General features: G+C 43.1%; 1 protein-coding gene across 4 annotated transcripts in view; it reads left to right on the top strand.

Moving 5' to 3' along the window:
* The window catches only part of ADAMTS10 (ADAM metallopeptidase with thrombospondin type 1 motif 10), a 70,566-nt gene that overhangs the window by 35,234 nt on the left and 16,640 nt on the right, over nucleotides 1-18,692 (top strand). For 3 of the 4 annotated variants that reach the window (XM_087893934.1, XM_087893941.1, XM_087893944.1), the window contains exons 12-17: nucleotides 1,853-1,960; nucleotides 3,841-3,986; nucleotides 4,094-4,157; nucleotides 7,635-7,737; nucleotides 15,698-15,831; nucleotides 17,052-17,175. In XM_087893934.1, coding sequence (XP_087750060.1) covers nucleotides 1,853-1,960; nucleotides 3,841-3,986; nucleotides 4,094-4,157; nucleotides 7,635-7,737; nucleotides 15,698-15,831; nucleotides 17,052-17,175 — 679 coding nt within the window. The remainder of the gene's footprint in view (nucleotides 1-1,852; nucleotides 1,961-3,840; nucleotides 3,987-4,093; nucleotides 4,158-7,634; nucleotides 7,738-15,697; nucleotides 15,832-17,051; nucleotides 17,176-18,692) is intronic. The other variant, XM_087893948.1, reaches the window with a different exon arrangement.

Here is an 18,692-nt window from a genome sequence, read left to right on the forward strand (position 1 = left end):
TTTTACGAAGCTAGCAGCATCTCAGAGTCATGCAATCATTTGTGGCCTTCCCAGACAGCTACTGACAAGCAAAGACAATGGGGCAAGCCTGATCTGCTTTACAACCACATGATTCACTTAACTCAGGGGTGTCAAACTCGATTTCATTGAGGGCCACATCAGGGTTGTGTTTGACCTCGTGGGGCCAGGGTGGACGTGGCCAGCTCAACATCATTCATGTCGGGTGCGCCTGGGGTAGCCCGAGCGCTCTGCCAGCAAAAACAGGGTCCCGAGCTCCGTTTCTGGCTGCAACAGCCTCCTATAACCCTCTACTAGTGGAAGGTTCCTCCCGATTCAGCCCGGTTCTCCCGAGCCGGTAGCAGTGACAATATGATGTCACCGAAGCGGTTCTGCCCCCCCGCCACCCCCCAACCCCGCATTATTCTTACCTTTTATTTGGCCCCACCCCCAATCTATTGCTGCCTCCTGAGTCCCAGCTGATGGCTAGAGGGGAAAAAACTGTTTAAACTCTTGCCACTTCAAAGGGCCGCCCTACAGCTGATCAGTGTTAAAAGAAAACAAATGAGTAGATCAGTGCCTGCAAAAATACATGAGTAGATCAGTGCCTGCAAAAATAAATGGGTAGATCGGTACAGCTCTGCAAGCAGTTAAAAGCCTGGTAGACCAGTACCTCTGCTAAATCCTAAATAATTGTCACATGACCATCAAGCCATGCCCACAAAATAAGCCATGCCCACAGAACCGGTAGTAAAAAAAATTAGAACCCACCTCTGCCCTCTACCAGCGAAAACGGAGTTCGCAAGGGCTGCAATGGCCTCCTATGTACATGCGGCCCTCCCGAACTCCATTTTCACTGACAGAGGCACCATGGGCCGGTCCCTTGCTGTTTCTAGGGTGGCCCTGCAGGCCAGATCTAAGCATCCCACGGGCCAATGTGGCCTGCAGGCCTTGAGTTTGACACCTCTGACTTAACTGCAGTGATTCTCTTAGCAACCATGACAAACAAGGTTGTAAATTTGGGTGTGACTCTCTTAACCACTGCCTGCCTTAGCAATGAAAATTCTGACCCCAATTATGATCATAAATTGAGGACTACCTGTATTGTTTTGCATTTCGTCTTTTGGACCTGATTTATTTAAAAAAAACATATTCATGTTCACAGAGTAAGTGTGCTGAATAAAGGTGGCCACATACGGGAAAATGAACATATCCTTATACTGTATAGAACAAACCTGTTTTGATTATTTATTGCTATAATCCATACGTTCTAAATTTGCATTTGTCTTTAGGGCTAACTTCATGTTTATTTGTGGCAGTTTTGAAAACCATTTTTCTGCTTATTTCAGATAACTGAAAGATTGTTATCAGTACGCCCATTCTTAATTCAGATCTACAAATAGCTAGGGAAGCAATTAGCTTGAGTTTATGTTGATGCAAACTTATGCAGTCTGTTGTTTCTGAAGAAGACGCTTACATACTGAAAACTCTACTTTTCCAAATTTTGTAAATTCAAGAATTGCATTTTAATGAATGTTTATAAGGAGAAAATGCAGATTATCGAAGACAGTGGATTAGAAAAATCTAATGCAGAAATATGCAGAAATTGCCTGTAAAATGATCTTTGGACAATCTGCAAAAAAATCATGTGAGTTTCCAGGGGAAAAAATTAAAAACATGCATAAATCAAGGCTGAAACAATTGATTCAAAACTACTTATGGCTGGAAAAATGAAAAAGTCAGCTAAACCAAAACTGAATTCACTCAGCTCCATATCCCACCCCATTACTCTTCTTGGCACTCTCTCTTTTCCTGTTCCTACAATCCACCAATTGTTATTTTGTTTGTCATCCAGGAAGTTTGCAATGAGCTGTGGTGTCTTAGCAAGAGCAACCGGTGTATTACCAACAGTATTCCAGCTGCAGAAGGGACCATATGCCAGACTAACACCATTGAAAAGGGGGTAAGGAAAAACCACGATATCAGGAAGGGATAAGCATCTCAGACCTGGGCACTGGAAGATGTGTGGACTACAACTCCCAGAATTCCCCAGCCAACATGAAGTTCATATATCTTCCAATTGCCAAGTTTGAAAAACACTGATCTTACTAATGGTTTGATTTGATTTACTAGATTTCTATACCGCCCTTCTCCCGAAGGACTCATGGTTCGAATTCCAGAAGGGTATGGCTAGCTGATGAGTGCTAAAAAGCTGGAAATAGCTATACTAGTCTCCCTTTATTTCTTTGCCGGTAAATTTAAATTTAACACTGATCTAATTATCGTGTTTCCCTGAAAATAAGGCCCTGTCTTATATTTTTTTGAACCCTGAATTAAGTGCTTGGCCTTATTGCCATGCGCTGAAAAGCCCAATTGGGCTTATTATCAGGGGATGTCTTATTTTGGGGAAAACAGGGTAGTACAGTAAAGGCTCATTGCTCAGTAGTAGCGGATCTAGTCTTTGCATGCAGAAGATTCCAATTTTACCTAAGCTGGGACCACAAAAATACTTCTACCTAGTACTGTGACTCCCTGTAACAAATGAGCCAATTTGAAATGGCTTCCTGTTTTGTTTTGTTTTGTTGATAAATCAGATCTATATTCAAAACAGTGGGGATTGGGAACCTCAAGGAGCTGGGGGTAAAGCATATGTGTCATATTCAAGGGTACAGATAGTCCTCGATATACAACCATTCATTTAGTGACTGAAGTGACAACAGCACTCCAAAAAGTGATTTACAACCATTCCTAGCACTTATGACCATCACAGCATCCCCACAATCATGTGATCAAAATTTGTGTGCTTCACAACTAGCATGTATTTATGAGGGTTGCGGTCATATGATTACCATTTCTGACCTTCCCAGCTGGCTTCCAACAAGCGAAGTCAACGAGGGAAGCCAGATTTCAGCCAGATGGAGTTGGCTGAAATGGCAAAACTGACTACTCTGCTCAAAGAAAAGAACATACAAGTACTTTTGTTTCCATGTGGAAACCGCTTCTGAACTTTGTGCTTGATGTGGAAAAGAATGAAACTTTGATTCTGGGTTTTACAGATTAGACTGATAGACTTTTGTAGAAACGACTGGTTCATACTATTATAGTAAAACAAGAAGTTGTGATTTGTTGTTAATGCCTTATTCTATGGTAACAGATGGAATCGGAAGTCAGTGCTTCTTTTTCTTTCCTACCCTCCCACTCTTTTCTTTGCCCTTTCCCCTTCCCTCTCCCTGTCCTCTTCTTTGCTTTTGTATTTTGTATTTTATAATACTTTATAACCCAATAAAAACGTATTCAACAACAAGGGAAGCCGAATTTGCTTAATGACCCCGTGATTCCCTTAACTTAACTTAAGAAGAGCCTGTAGTACAGTGGACTAAAGCACTGTTATTAACATCTGCTGCTTGCAATTACTGCAAGTTCAAATCTCACCAGGCTCGAGGTTGACTCAGCCTTCCATCCTTTCTAAGGTGGGTAAAATGAGGACCCGGTTTGTGAGGGCAATAAGCTGACTTTGTATAAAATATACAAAAGTATGAAGGCTATTGCTTAACGCATTGTAAGCCGCCCTGAGTCTCCGGAGAAGGGCAGCATATAAATTAAAGCAAAAAAAATCCTGAAGTGGTTCGCTTAACAACCATGACCAAAAAAGATGATAAAATTGCATCACTGTTCCAAGCACATCAACCTGGTCCAACAGATCCTAGAGAAGTTGACACCTTGGCTTAGCAACCTGGTCTCAAATCTGGTTGTAACTCGAGGACTAAAGCAATAGGATTATGATAACCACGTTGGGTTTCTGCAATATTGCCTGTGTTTTTTCTCTCGGTCCACCCTACTCAGTGGTGCTACAAGCGGGAATGCGTACCTTTTGGCATGCGGCCAGAAGGGGTGGATGGAGCATGGGGCACCTGGTCACCCTGGGGAGAGTGCAGCCGGACCTGCGGGGGAGGTGTTTCCTCATCCACTCGCTATTGCGACAGTCCAAGGTAAGCGGTCCACTGTCAACATTCGGTGCAGCCTCTGGGCATAGCCCTGTGGGCCCACAATGATGCATTCTTTCCCTTTTCTTTTTTTTTTGTTTTTGTTTCAAAAGGCCAACCATTGGAGGAAGGTATTGCCTAGGGGAACGAAAGCGCTACCGGTCATGTAACGTTGATGTGAGTAACACTAACCACAAAAAACACTGTGCAGCATCCTAGAAATTCAGAGCCGGAAAAACTGTTTAGGCCATCAAATCTAACACTCTTTCTCAGTGCAGGAATTCATATTAAGTCATCCCCAGACAATGATGTGTAGTGTCTGTCAGACACATCTGGAGGAGGAGGGCCCTCCTCTTTCCTGGGAAATTAAGCTTCTCTTTTGAGCTTCTCTTTTTCTCTCTCTCTCTAATACTCAAGTGAATCAGCCTTCCTGTATTTTAAAACCATTATTCCAGGCTCTGCACACTATTCCATGTGATACAGAATAGTCTGGGCCTATTTTCTGACATTGTTTCAGGTACCTGAGGAGTTATAGAAAATAAAAAGGAAGGAAGGAAGGAAGGAAGGAAGGAAGGAAGGAAGGATGGAAGGAAGGAAGGAAGGAAGGAAGGAAGGAAGGAAGAAAGAAAGAAAGAAAGAAAGAAAGAAAGAAAGAAAGAAAGAAAGAAAGAAAGGAAGGAAGGAGGAGGGAAGGAAGGAAGAAAGAAAGAAGAAAGAAAGAAGGAAGGAAGGAAAGAAAAAGAAAGAAAGAAAGAAAGAAAGAAAGAAAGAAAGAAAGAAAGAAAGAAAGAAAGAAAGAAAGAAAGATCAACACATACATCCTCCTTGGTCTTTTCTTCTTCAGGCTAGTGTTTCTCAAGCTTGGCAACATGAAGATATTTGGACTACATTTCCCAGTATTCCCCAACCAGCATGCTGCTGGGGAAATCTGGGAGATGTAGTCCATACATCTTCATATTGCATAGGTTGAGAAACATTGCTCTAGAACAGGGGTGTCAAACTCATGTCGTCGCGGCAGCATCACGTGACGTATCGGGACTTTTTTCCCCCTTTGCTAAACCGGGCATGGGCGTGGCCAGCACGTGACGCATCCGGCCCGTGGGTTGTGAGTTTGACCCCCCCTGCTCTAGACTAAACTTCCTACTTTCCTAGCAGAACATAGTTCCATCCATTTCCCTGCATCCTTTTTGCTCTTCTCTGAAACAGTTCTGTTTTTTTTCTGAATCCTTCTTAAAAGTGGATGCTCAGAACCAGACACGATACCTAAACTGGCATCGGAACCGCTAATACTTCCCATACTTGCAAACTGCACTTCTCTGATGCTGCCTGAAATTGCATTTAGCTATAAGGAATTTTGGGTTGGCCAGCTGGTGGGAATTCATATTCTTCAAACTTCATGAGTCATTTTGGTTGAAAGATAATTCACCATATTAATCCTTGCTCCAAACTGTTGCTTAATAATGCGGACTTGCAACTTTACCCTGTCTGCACCTCCCACTATGCCTGCTACAAGTGTTCTCAAAACTGCACCAAACAGCTTGTTTCCCCACCTCCCCCCGGCAATATTTTGAAATTTAAAATCAGTCTTTGGGGGAAATGATTATCAAAATGACCCTTTTATAGAGCTGTGAGAGGCACCAGTTTCCCTGTGTTGTATATTCCCAGAATACGTCCATTAGAGATTGCTGTGTTCACAAATGCTTAATCAGGGCAGTTAAAAACATCATGTCTGCATTCATTCAAAATACTAAGCGCGGTCAGTTTTAACTTCAGTTGGTGGCACGGGGGTTTAGTTTAGTTTTGTGTTTATGCTTTTGTTTTGGGGCTATGCAGTGTGTGAATCTAGATCAGGGGTCTCCAACCTTGGCAACTTTAAGACTTGTGGACTTCAACTCCCAGAGTTCCTCAGCCAGCTTTGCTTTGTTGAAGTCCACAAATCTTAAAGTTGCCAAGGCTGGAGACCCCTGATCTAGAGCACTTGACTAATTAATGCTTCAGTCTATTACCGTGATGGCGAACCTATGGCCACAGGTGGCACGTGGAGCCGTATCAGTGGGCACGCGAGCTCAGCTCCGCCAGCTGATTTCCAGGTCTTCTGGGCCCACCAGAAGTTGGCCATTTCCAGCCTCTGGAGGGTGTCCAGGGGAGTAGGGAAGGCCATTTTCGCCCTTCCCAGGGTCCTAGAAAGGCTCTGGAGCCTGGGGAGGGCAAAAAATGGGCCTACCGGACCCACCATGCCATTGCGTGCCAAAAGCGGGGGGAGTAATGGGGGGGTTGCGTATGGGTGTGGGCACACACAAACGTGATCACCCCGCGCTCCCTTCACTTTTGGCATGCGATGGCAAAAAAGTTAGCCATCACTGGTCTATTATGTGAACCCATAAAATTGTCTGCATACTCGGCCACAGAATTCCTTGTACAGGTAGTCTTCAACTTAGAACCACAACTGCTAAGCAAGATGGTGGTCAAAGTGAGTTGTGCCTCGTGTTACGAACTTTTTTTGCCACAGTTGTTAAGTGGATCACTAAAGTTGTGAAGTGAATCATGCAGTCATTAAGTGACTCTAGCTCCCCCCCATTGGCTTTGCTTGTTGGACGCCGTCTGGGAAGGTCACAAATGCTGCTCACATAACCCTGGGATCAGGGGTAAAATGCTCCCGGTTCGGACCGAATCACCCGATCCGGTAGTGATGGCGGCGGGTGGTTCAGAGAACTGGTAGCAAAAATCCCTGCGGGCCCCCCCCCATACCCAGCTGAGCCGCACGATCATCAGAGGCTTTTTTTTTTTAACTTTTAAAAGCATTTTTTCTACAACCTCTTCCGACAAAAAAAATGCTTTTAAAAGTAAAAAAAAAAAAGCCTCTGATGATCGCGCGACTCAGCTGGGATCGTCAGAGGTTTTTCAAAGCATTTTTTTCTGCAACCTCTTGGCTGAAGAGGTGGTAAAAAAATGCTTTGAAAAGTCTCTGACGATCCCAGCTGAGTTGCCTGATTGTCAGAGAGGCATTTTTTAAAAAGCCTCTCTGACGATCCCAGCTGAGCTGCCTGATCAGCAGAGGCTTTTCAAAGCATTAGAAAAAATCCTTTGAAAAGTTTTTTTTAAAAAAAGTTAGCCACGCCTACCCAGTCACATTACCCACCCACCCCCACCAAGCCACACCCACAGAACCAGTAGTAACAAATTTTACATTTCACCCCTGCCGGGGATGCTGCTACCATTATACATACATGCTGGTTGCCAAGCGCCCAAATTTTGATCGTGTGACCATGGGGAGGCTACAACGGTTGTAAGTGCAAGGACTGGTCGTAAGTCACTTTTTTCAGTTCTGTTGTACAAGCAAATGGTTGTAAGTCGAGGACTTCCTGTGTGTAGCATTTTTTTCATCTATTAGTTAAGAGTCACAAATAGATTTACTTTCTATTTGAATATATCTCAATGCCAAAAAAAAAAAAAAAACACCTTTTCCTGTAGACCCTACATTTCAAGATTAAGCTCCATCCTAACAACCGAATATGTTTATTTCACCATCTTGATGTTTTTGTTCAGGAGCCAGAAATAGCTTTACCATCCATGCATTGGTGGACATAACCAAACCCAGCTGTTGATAATAATCCTGGGATTTTCCTTTCTTCCTTGATTCTTACCCTGCTTTAGGATTGTCCTCCTGGGTCAAAAGACTTCCGAGAGGTTCAGTGTGCAGAATTTGATCACATCCCCTTTCGGGGCAAATTTTATACTTGGAAGACGTACCGAGGGGGTAAGTGTAGCATTTTCCAACCGACTGTTTCAACGTCCGCATGGCCTTAATATAAGTGGAAGTTAACAAAATTTTGCAGAGTGGGGTGTTTTTGCACAATTGGCCAACTGTGTTTTGTTTCCAGGGCACCCTATTCCAATCCCATCTCTGCTTTTTCCATTTTTCTCTCCAACAGTCAGTAAGAATTCCGTGCAGGTGTTTTTCCTAGAAAAGTTTTGGGTTGGGTTGGGGTTTTAGGCATGCTGTGTAAAGTTTAACACTCAGAGAGTTGAAGCTGCTATTAGCATATTTGCAAGGGGCATGATGGCTCAGCGATTAAAGACGCTGAGTTTGTTAGCTGGAAAGCTGACAGCCTGAGTTGGAGACCCAAGCACTGCCTGACGGGGTGAGTTCCCATTACTTGCCTTAGCTTCTGCCCATCTAGCAGTCCAAAAACCTGTAAATGTGAGTAGATGAATAGATACCACTTCAATAACAGAGTTCTGTGCGCCTCAGCATATAGTCATGCTGGTCACATGACCACATAAGCAGGGGTGGATTCTACTTAACTTTACTACCGGTTCGCAACAGGATCGCGCATGCGCAGAGGCATCTGCACATGTGCAGATCACTGATGACGACATCTGGGGCGGTGGGCGGGGCCTCCTGCCAGTTTTACTACCGGTTCGAACCGGGGGCAAGCCACCACTGCACATAAGTGTCTTCGGACAATAATGGCGCCCTCGGCTAAGAAATGGAGATGAGCATCACCCCCAAGAGTTGGACTCACCTGGACAGGAGAAAACTTTTCCTTTATTAGCATATCTAACTGCTACTGCCTGGCTTCTGTCATGGTCTGTAAAGAAAGGATGCCTTATCCTATCTGACTCCTGCCAACTGCAGAATATTGTATTCTTACAGGCCAGTCTAGCTGACAAATGAATTCCCTTATTTGGACCAAATGAGATGTTCTTGTGGCCCTCCAGGGTACAATTGCATTGAAGTAATAAAAACACAAAGTTATTGGAAGTGTTAAATCAATTTTCACTCATCTGTTTATTGCTTTGGGATTCTATTTTGTCCTGTGGCCTCCTCCTAATTTTTGAAGGACATAATGTTCTTTAAAAATGCTTTCAAGATTGATTAAAAAATTGCCTTTTTTCTATCGCCCTCTTTATAAGTAAATAATTGGCTTATATTTATCGTATTTTGAGTTAATTTTCTTATAAAAAGTCTATATTTAATATAGTTGTGAGGTCCAACCCGGAAAATAGCCTGGGGGAAAACTGAAATGTTAATAACTTATTTCACCTTTACCACTCTGAATCTTAATACCTTGTGTTAATCAATGGAGTAGCAAGCAGTTGCTATTGCTTAAGGCATCAGTTGGCTTTAATCCAGCTGTGCAAACAGCAGAGAAAATGAGACATAGATAGACAAGAGAGGAAAAAAAGGGAAGGCAGGTGCTTTTCCAGGCAGCTCCTATTTTTCAACTCTGATTTACAACTGCAAAAGGAGGCACAACAAGGGGACTGCGCAGCTTAGGCTTTTTCAGAGATTGTGTGGAATTTCACATTCCCCAATCCCCTACCCTCAATATAGAAATAGCTACAAGGCAGCAGATAGAAACAAGGGAGAAAAGACCCAGGAAAGGCTGTGGAGAGAAACTTAGACAGGCAAGATTGTCCAAAAAAATAAATAAATGGATGATTTTTCACTGTGAATGATTATTGCAGCTAATTCCTTTGGGACAAGAGCTACGGGATGAAGAAGCAAAAAAAAAAAACATAACACGTAATGAAAACAGATTTTGAAATGCTACAGCAGTGTTTCTCAGCCTTGGCAACTTTAAAATGTGTGGACTCCCAGAATTCCCCAGCTGTCACGTTGCAATTAAAGTCCACACATCTTAAAGCCACCAAGACTGAGAAACACTGTCTTTGTGGTGCTTGTTCTGAGGAAATAATGTTTCACCCAGGAACTAGGCATTTATAATTCTTCAGATAAAGGGGGAGAGGGATATTGCAAGGGAATGAAAGAGGCAAAAATCTTCAGCTATTCCATGATAATCTTAAAAACGTCTGGGGAAGGACATTTTCTGGCTAGCCTGTTGCAGCTTTCATTCCCCGCTAAGGAAAAGTTGAAGAAAAAAAATTGTGCCGCATCCAGCTGCTGAGAGCTTGCCCACCCAAATATACTGTGTAGGATTTTTTATGTTGGAAAGAATTTCGAAGGTCATCCAGTTCCCTGCTCTATGCCGAAATCTTGCAACTTCAGCATTCTTGGCAGGCAAATTTACAGCCTCTGCTTAAAACTCCTGCAGAGAAGAAAAGGCCATCCTCTCTCAAAGTAGCTTGTTCCAGGGTCAAACAGTTTACAGAAAGGTTATTTTTGGGTTTAGCCCAATGGCTGCCCTGCCACTTCTCCCCATTAGTTCTTCTGTGGAATCAGGGAAACCAGATTCATGTTATCGTCCCCCTTAGGGCTAGTAAGGTACAATAATTGGGCGGGAAAAACCAGCATTGTGTTTTCCTTTAATTATCTGTCCTGCAGGCTAACCTTCCTAGTTTTTTTTTTTCTTTGCAGGGCTTGGTTTCTTGATTTACCAGCATTCTTGTCACTTTCCTTTAAACATGCTTAGTTCCTTAAACAAGTCCCAGACCTTTGGCATACGGCTCAAAGGTCAAGTATGGCCCTTGGCCAAAAAAGAAAAAAAAAACAAAACACCAAAGCTGCATATCCTGGCTTATATCCTTCCAACTGAGATTCCTTTCCACTCTTCCATCTGTTTTTGCTAAACACTCAGACTTGGCCATTCAGCCAAACCACCTCTGAGACATCTGTTAATAAGCTCCAGGTTTCTCAGCTGCTAACCCTCTGAAGGAGCTGAGCAGTGTAGAACTCCAGGAAGCCAGAGCTGAAATGAATTTAAAATATAAGGGGACAGAAGGATATGCAATCAATTTTCCTCGTTCAGATTTGTAGGCATGGCTTCAGTTTTTAACTCTCCTAGGCTAAAGAGGTTCCTCTTTCACTTGCTGATACAATAGCCAGGGTTCACACAACACACTTAAGCAGGTCGGTTCAGGGTCCAGAGAGTAGCACATACCTGGTTACTCTGTTAGTAAAGGGGAGGGGGGCACTTTTAACCCAAAATAATATCAGGGAACTTGTGAGTCCTCCCATCAGCTATTTTCTGTAAATCCAGGATCCTAACCAACTACAGGTAGTCCTCAACGTATGACCACAATTGAGCCCAAAATTTCTGTTGCTAAGCAATAGTTGTTAAGTGAGTTTTGCCCCATTTTACAACCTTTTTGCCATGGTTGCTAAGTGAATCACTGCAGTTGTTTAGGATGCAAAACAGTTGTTAAGTGAATCTGGCTTCCCCAATGCCTTTGCTTGTTGGAAGGTCACAAAAGGTGATTCCATGATCTCAGACACTGCAACATTCGTAAATATGAGCCAGCTGCCAAGCGCCTGAATTTTGGCCACATGACCATGGGGATGCTGCAACGGCATAAGTGTCTTAAGTCATTTTTTTCAGTGCTGTTGCAACTTTGAATGGTCACTAAACGAATGGCTGCAAGTTGAGACTACCTATATGGGATACTGATTGGCTCCACCCATCAATCAACACATCCCTCAAACATTAATTAGCTGCAGATTAAAGCCCCATCCATTGCAGCCTGGCTGTCTAATGAGAAGAGACTATTGCCTGGCAGGTGCTCTCTTGGCATAAAAGTTCACAAACAGGATCAGAGGAAATGAGCAAGGTATCCCTTGACTTGATTAATCTGATTGTTGGCTACTAGATCTACCAGCTATGGCTGGTTGCTTTCCCAGCTGTCAGTTTAGGAAGCTTTCTCCGGATCAATCAGGGAGTTTGTAGGCTCCCTGAGATCATCGGAGTGTGCTCCCCTCATTTATCGCCCCTAGGATACCAAGGATTCTAGGATTCAGGTTCAAAAAGGACCACCCGACAGCTGGGATTTCGATGGTCCCATGGGAGCTCCCAAAGGACATGTCATCTCGCCGTGATGTCAGCCATGTCTCCCCTCCATCCAATTCTAAAGGCTAATCATTAGACTAGACTAGACTAGACTAGACTAGACTAGAATAGAATAGAATAGAATAGAATAGAATAGAATAGAATAGAATAGAATAGAATAGAATAGAATAGAATAGAATAGAATAGAATAGGATTCTTTATTGGCCAAGTGTGATTGGACACACAAGGAATTTGTCTTGGTGCATACGCTCGCAGAGTACATAAAAGAAAAGATATATTCATCAAGAATCATAAAGTACAACACTTAATGATAGTCATAGGGAAACAGTCAGTATAAATCTTAAGGATACCAGCAACAAGGTTACAGTCATAAGTGGGAGGAGATGGGTGATAGGAACAATGAGAAGATTAATAGTAATGCATGACCTTTAAAAGCCCTATACATACAGCACATCAGGCAGTAGCTCACCGAAATAAAATTCTCCCATTCAGTAGAGAAATCTAAAGAGGCCCTGCTGAGGGGCCATCTTCTAGCAGATATATATGGAGTTCAGCTAGAATCTAGAGATGACAGATATTCTTAGAGGCTCCAACCATCTGTTCAATAAGCACACAAACTTTGTGTGACTGCAGATTTCTAAAAGTTCCAGTTCCTTGTAATCTTGGTTTGCTCTACAAGCAAATCATGTGATGGCTTAACATGATGGCCTAGTTTACACAACTTGTTAAGACCGGCTGGGTTGTCTTAATATATTGAACAACAAATTCCCCAACTTCATTTTATCTTAGTCTAAATTCCCTTAAGTCTAAATTTCTTTTTGCCTAATTGCATGAAGCCAGCCACAAAAATCTCTCACACTATCCATATGCCAATTAATGTCTAATACGTTGTAAAGTTGTGGAGAAAGTGAAGGGGTGGGGGTTTTTTGGGGTGGGGGGGTGTTAAGAAGGATTTTCCCTAGCAATTCTCAGAATATATCTTTAGTGCAGCAAATAGCTGCTTTAATTTAGGATCAAATGACTAGATCAAATGACTAGATCACAAGTTTAACTCTTCTAAAACAAGGAAGAAAAATTCAAATGGGTTTTCTGAAGCAACCAAAACATCAAGACTTGTTCACATTAACAGAATATCAGAATAACAGAGTTGGAAGCCATCTTGGAAGTCTTCTAGTCCAACCCCCGATCAAAATAGGAAACCCTATATCCAGTGGTGGGCTGCAACCGGTTTAATAACTGGTTCTGTGAGGGTGCATGCGCCTAACGCGCTTGCGCGCATCGTTCAAAATACAGCAATTTGAAGCTCAGCTACTTACCTTCTAAGGCAGCCCCGGTAAGAAGAACAGCAGAGGTACGGAAATCAGCTGTGCTGGGTGAATCAGCTGAGCCAGAAAGAAGGAAATATAGGACAGGATAGAGCAGAGGCAGGTGGGCGGGGCCAGCTGATCGTCGGAACTACCAGTTCGCCCGAACTGGCGGCAGCCCACCACTGCCTATAACACTTCAGACAAATGGTTGTCCAACCTCTTCTTGAAAGCCTACAGTGATAAGCACCATTCTGGAGGCAACTTATTAATTGTTCTCACTGTCTGGAAATTTCTCCTTAGTTCTAGGTTGGTTCTCTCCTTGATTAGATTTCACCCATTGCTTTTTGTCGTGCCTTTAGGGGATTTGGAGAATAGGTTGACCCCCTCTTCTTTGTAGCAGCCCCTGAGATATTAGAACACTGCTATCATGTGGCACATTCAATAATACATTATCAATAGGGAACATGCTGCCTAAGGCAGAGAAAATCACCATTTGCAAGTGCTCATCATATAACCTCTGACACCTAACAGTCCTTTTCTCCTATAGATTAATTTCCATGATCAACTTTAAAATGTTTCCTGTTAGAAAACTAACAAGAATTGATCACCTTGTAAGATCTGGCTTCTAGGGCTTTTGAATGACTCATGATTAGAACACCTCTCTGGATTTTACTACAAGGACTCATATAGAAAAATAACAACCAGCCTGATGAAAGGGTGTATCATTCCTCTGGTTCAGGAATGATTCAGCAATTAAATTTTATTAGGGCAGAACAGGATAGAATAATATATTTTGAGCAGAGGCAGATTGGAAAGAGGCCAGCCCAGAGATTCCAAGAAGCAATAAGACTTCTTTGAAAATACTGTATATTGTTACGTCCATTGCTTAAATCCCACTCAAAAGTTAAATTCAGAGTGGAATATTTGAGATAGAACGATTATGGATAACTTATCTTTTATAGTTACATATCTTGGAGATTTCTAGGACTCCCAGAATCCGTAGTCTGGTAGCATCATTTTATTAACAATTGAAAAGTTACACCAAAGTCCTGATTTTTGGCTACTAACATAGCTTTCCACCTCCAATGCCTACTAGGACTCTAGGGAGAATTTAACCAGTTTTAATTCTACCATTATTTTTGGCCACCTCAAAGCAGTCTATGACCCGAGCGTCACACAATGGGGTGAGTGCCCATCTTCGCCTACTTCCTGTCCACCTAGCAATTCAAAAGCATGCAAATGTGAGTAGATAAATAGGTACCACTTCAGTGGGAAGGGAACAGCACTCCGCAACATCATGCCACATAACTGTGGAAAGGTCTTTGGAAAACTTTGGCTCAATGGCCTCAAAATGGAGATGTATGTCACCCCCTACAGTCAGCAATGGCTAGCAGAATAAAATCCTTTCCTTCCTTCCTTTCCCCAAAACAGTATATAGTTACAACCACAATTGAGCCCAAAATTTATGTGGCTAAGCGAAACATTTGTTAAGTGAGTTTTTTCCATTTTATGACTACTTAGTTGTTAAGTGAATCATTGCAGTTGTTAAATTAGTAACATGATTGTTAAGTGAGTCTGGCTTCCCCGTTGACTTTGCTTGTCAGAAGGTCACAAACGGGGATCACATGACCCGGGGACACTGCAACGGTCGTAAATATGAACCAGTTGCCAAGCCTCTGAATTTTGATCATGTAACCATGGGGATGCTGCAACGATCGTAAGTGTGAAAAATGGTCATAAGTCACTCTTTTCAGTGCCGTTGTAACTGTGTGAATGGTCATTAAATGAACTGTTGTAAGTCCAGGATTACCTGTACCAATGATTCTCAATTTTTGGCAAGTTGAAGATGTGTGGAGTTCAACTTCCGGAAATCCCAGCCAGTCATATGGAATTCTGGGAGTTGAAGTCCATACATACTCAACTTGCCAACACTGCAGTATATATGCCAAATACTCCAGTCTCCTATCTTCTTCATAATAAGGTTGATTGAGCTGAGAGAATATAACTGGCCCAAACTCATATCTTTCACGCCTAAAGGAGGACTGTAACTACCCTATTTCCCCAAAAATAAGACATCCCCTGATAATAAGCCCAATCGGGCTTTTGAGTGCATGCGCTAAAATAAGCCTCCCCCGAAAATAAGCCCTCCCCGAAAATATTTAAACGCAGAGCTGGAAATCAGGTAAGATGGCAAGAGGAGCCCCATCTTGCTCCATGCGCCCCAAAATAATAAGACCTCCCCAAAAATAAGGCCAAGCTCTTATTTCGGGGTCCAAAAAATATAAGACAGGGTCTTATTTTCGGGGAAGCATGGTATAGTATCCGATTCCAGTTTCCAGCCTAGCACCTTGGCCACTACACCAAACCAGTCCTCAGTTTTATTTCTTGTGGCACAGAATTTGGCAAGCTATATATAAAAAAATGTACAGAAATCACCTTGTCCCACAGAAGGCGGTGTGTGATACTGGGTACAAAAAATGCAGCTTCCCCATCATATATCCAATGGCTCTGGCTGAGGAAGAGGCTTGGGACCTGTGCCACAACACATCACAAATGCACATTTTTTGGTTAATTAGGTAAAGATTCATTCTGCGCTCAGTAAAGGTGCTATTCCGCAATCCAGCCTCTAATGAACTCGTGTGAATGAATTCCCGGCTTGCAGGTGGTGTCAAGTCCTGTTCACTCAACTGTTTGGCGGAAGGTTTTAACTTCTACACAGAAAGGGCTGCAGCTGTGATTGATGGAACGGCCTGCCGCCAGGACTCCCATGACATCTGCGTCAGCGGAGAGTGCAAGGTGACCGTGTGTTACTCAAACCGTTGGTTTTTCCTGCCCGCACAGTACTCTCGGCTTATTGCTCCAGCGCAATACAGGTAGTCCTCGACTTACGACCATAATGGAGCTTGCCGATCACAGTCGTAAGTCACGACAGTCGTAGATCATGATCAGTCTGATTTTATAATCTTTTTTGCAACGGTTGTTAACTTTAAAGTCATTAAGCAAACTAGTGATTTGCTAAGCGGCTCCTTTTGCTGAAAACTGGAAGTAAATTCTGGGTTTTGGTAAAACTGTCATAAAAGCAGGTGTGTTACTACGGGGGATTCTGCAAATGGCCATAAATGTTGCTGAAAGCCCAAAGTGCAGTCATGTGACTGTAAGGTGGTAGCCATCAGAACTTCAAATCCAGGTTGTAAGTACCCCCAAAGTAGGTCTGTTGCAACTTCAAAGAGTTGTTAAGCGACCGGTTGTAAGTCAAGGAGTTTTTGTATGCTACTTCTGGACTTAATTTGGAGGCAAATGTAAGAATACAATTAGGTGCATTAATAGCTTCTCCATTGGAGAATCAACCAATAGAATTCACTGGCACAAGATATATTCATGGTGTTTGTTCAGGTGGCTATAAAAGATAATTAAGTGGCGCAGTGGTTAGAGTGCAGTATTGCAGACTATTTCAGTTGACTGCTAGCTGCAGTTCGGCAGTTCAAATCTCGCCGGCTCAAGTTTGACTCAGCCTTCCATCCTTCCAAAGTGGGTAAAATGTGGACCCAGATTGTTGGGGACAATACGCTGACTCTATAAACGGCTTAAAGAAGGCTGTAAAAGCACTGTAAAGCGGTATATAAGTCTAAGTGCTATTGCTATAATGAGACAAATTGATGAGAGAGAGATCTATCATGAACTATTTATCATCTTAAAAACACCAAGATTCTTGTTGGTAGTATTTGTAGAGAAACAGCCACAGGAAAGGCAGTTGCCTTTATCCCATGCCTGTGAACTTTTGAAGGTGCCCTGATGGCGCTTTGACACAATTCACAAAAAATATTTTTAAGAGGCAGATTTAGCGTCGAACAACAAAGAAGGGTTATATAGGCTTCCTGGCAGCATCTGTATGGCCACTGGGAAATAAGAGGAGTATTTTTTTTTATCTGATTGAGGAGCATTTTAGGTTTTTAGAGGCAAAGCTATTAAAGTGATAGCACCAGATCCACCAACATTTTCCATTTGTTTCTCATAAGCATGTGGGCTGTGACCGCGTCTTAGGCTCAGATACTAAGGAGGACAAATGCCGGGTTTGTGGAGGAGATGGGACCACCTGTGAAACCATCGAAGGGATCTTCAACCATTCACTGCCTGATGGAGGTGAGGATGACTTTCTGACTCAGTAGGTTTAACAATGAGAGAGCTGTACGAGCAGAGTTGGCATCATTTCACACAAAGATACTTCTATTTTGAGAAAAAAAAATTGTTATTGGAAAAATGAACACCCACTGAGTTTGAATTGGGATGTTTTGCTTGTAAACAACACTCAATGGCCAGTATCTGGAACGTCACATGCCCTTTGTCACAAGCAAGGGGTGTTTTTCAACTTTTAAAATACGTCTTCAAGGATGATTGCAATGATCATGCAGAAATGGTCAAATGAGCAACAACATAAACATAGACACTGTGCATTTAAAAATATTTTGGTCTGTTCCTCTGAAAACCTGGCGAAAGACAAAGCTTGGCTGGCTAAACTAATGTCCAACTTACTTGTGTGTGTAATCACTAAATAATGTAGATGTACACATTTAAATTGCGGTTTAGATTCTATTTTCATCTTGACAAATCTTAACCACATTTATAAGACTCTCATTTGGAAATGGGGAAGGAAAAGTTGTTTTGGTCAGTCCCTTCTGCCCACTTCTGAGTTTATATGGTATCCTAAACTAGGATTTAAGAAAACACTTCCTAAATTCACATAACTTGTTGTGCCCCCAAAATTAAATCATATTACAATTTAGTATTATGACCAGATTAACACAATGTATTAACACTGTGGCTGAATTCCCACGGTACATTTAATCACAACTACCCAATCACAACTACCCAACCTCTTTTTAGAGGGGTCAAAGTAGCCATCTATGTTAAAATTGAACAACCCACTCCAGGGGTGGGCTTCAGATCCTTTAGCAACAGGTTTGTTACCCCGTTGCTGGGTGGGCGTGGCCATGGTGGGCGTGGCCTAGTTGGCTGCCTGCACCCCAGCGGGGGGGAGCATTTTCACCCTCCCCAGGCTCCGGAGGCTTTCCCAGGCTCCAGGGCAAAAAACTGCATCCCTCAGGGTCCGGAGGCCCTCCGGAGGCTGGAAGCAGGCCCATTTCCGGACTTCCAGAACCTCCGGTAGCCCCATTTTTTGCCCTCCAAGACCCTCCGCGCAGCCCCTGCACTTACCTGGAATGATGAATGGGCTGCGTGGAGACTCCTGGGAGGGGAGGGGAGGGGTGGGGCAGGGTGGGTGTGGCCAGCCAGGGGTGGCACTTGGGGGCTCACCGAACCACGGCAATCCTTGGCTAGAGGATCGCCCGAACTCTGCCGAACCCCCAGGAGCCCACCCCTGGCCCTCTCTCAACAGAAGGAGAGGGACTACCTATCTCCTGTCTTTCAGCAGTCCCAAGAAGGTCCCACACCCATTTGCACTCTGATTCAGGTGGCCCTGAGGGTACAGATCAATTCCCAAGTGGCCTCAACGACTCTCAAGAGTGCTAACGACCAAATGACTGCAAAGAATATAAATCCTTCCATCCCCCACCATTCAGTTAGAACTGAAGAAGCTTCTTGGATGACAAGTGAAATGCTTTTGAGGGGGAAAAACAGGGAAATCCAGTTGCCTTTTTGGA

Source organism: Pantherophis guttatus, chromosome 1, assembly GCF_059756535.1.
Source record: "Pantherophis guttatus breed Tessera chromosome 1, ASM5975653v1, whole genome shotgun sequence".
Classification (NCBI taxonomy): domain Eukaryota; kingdom Metazoa; phylum Chordata; class Lepidosauria; order Squamata; family Colubridae; genus Pantherophis; species Pantherophis guttatus.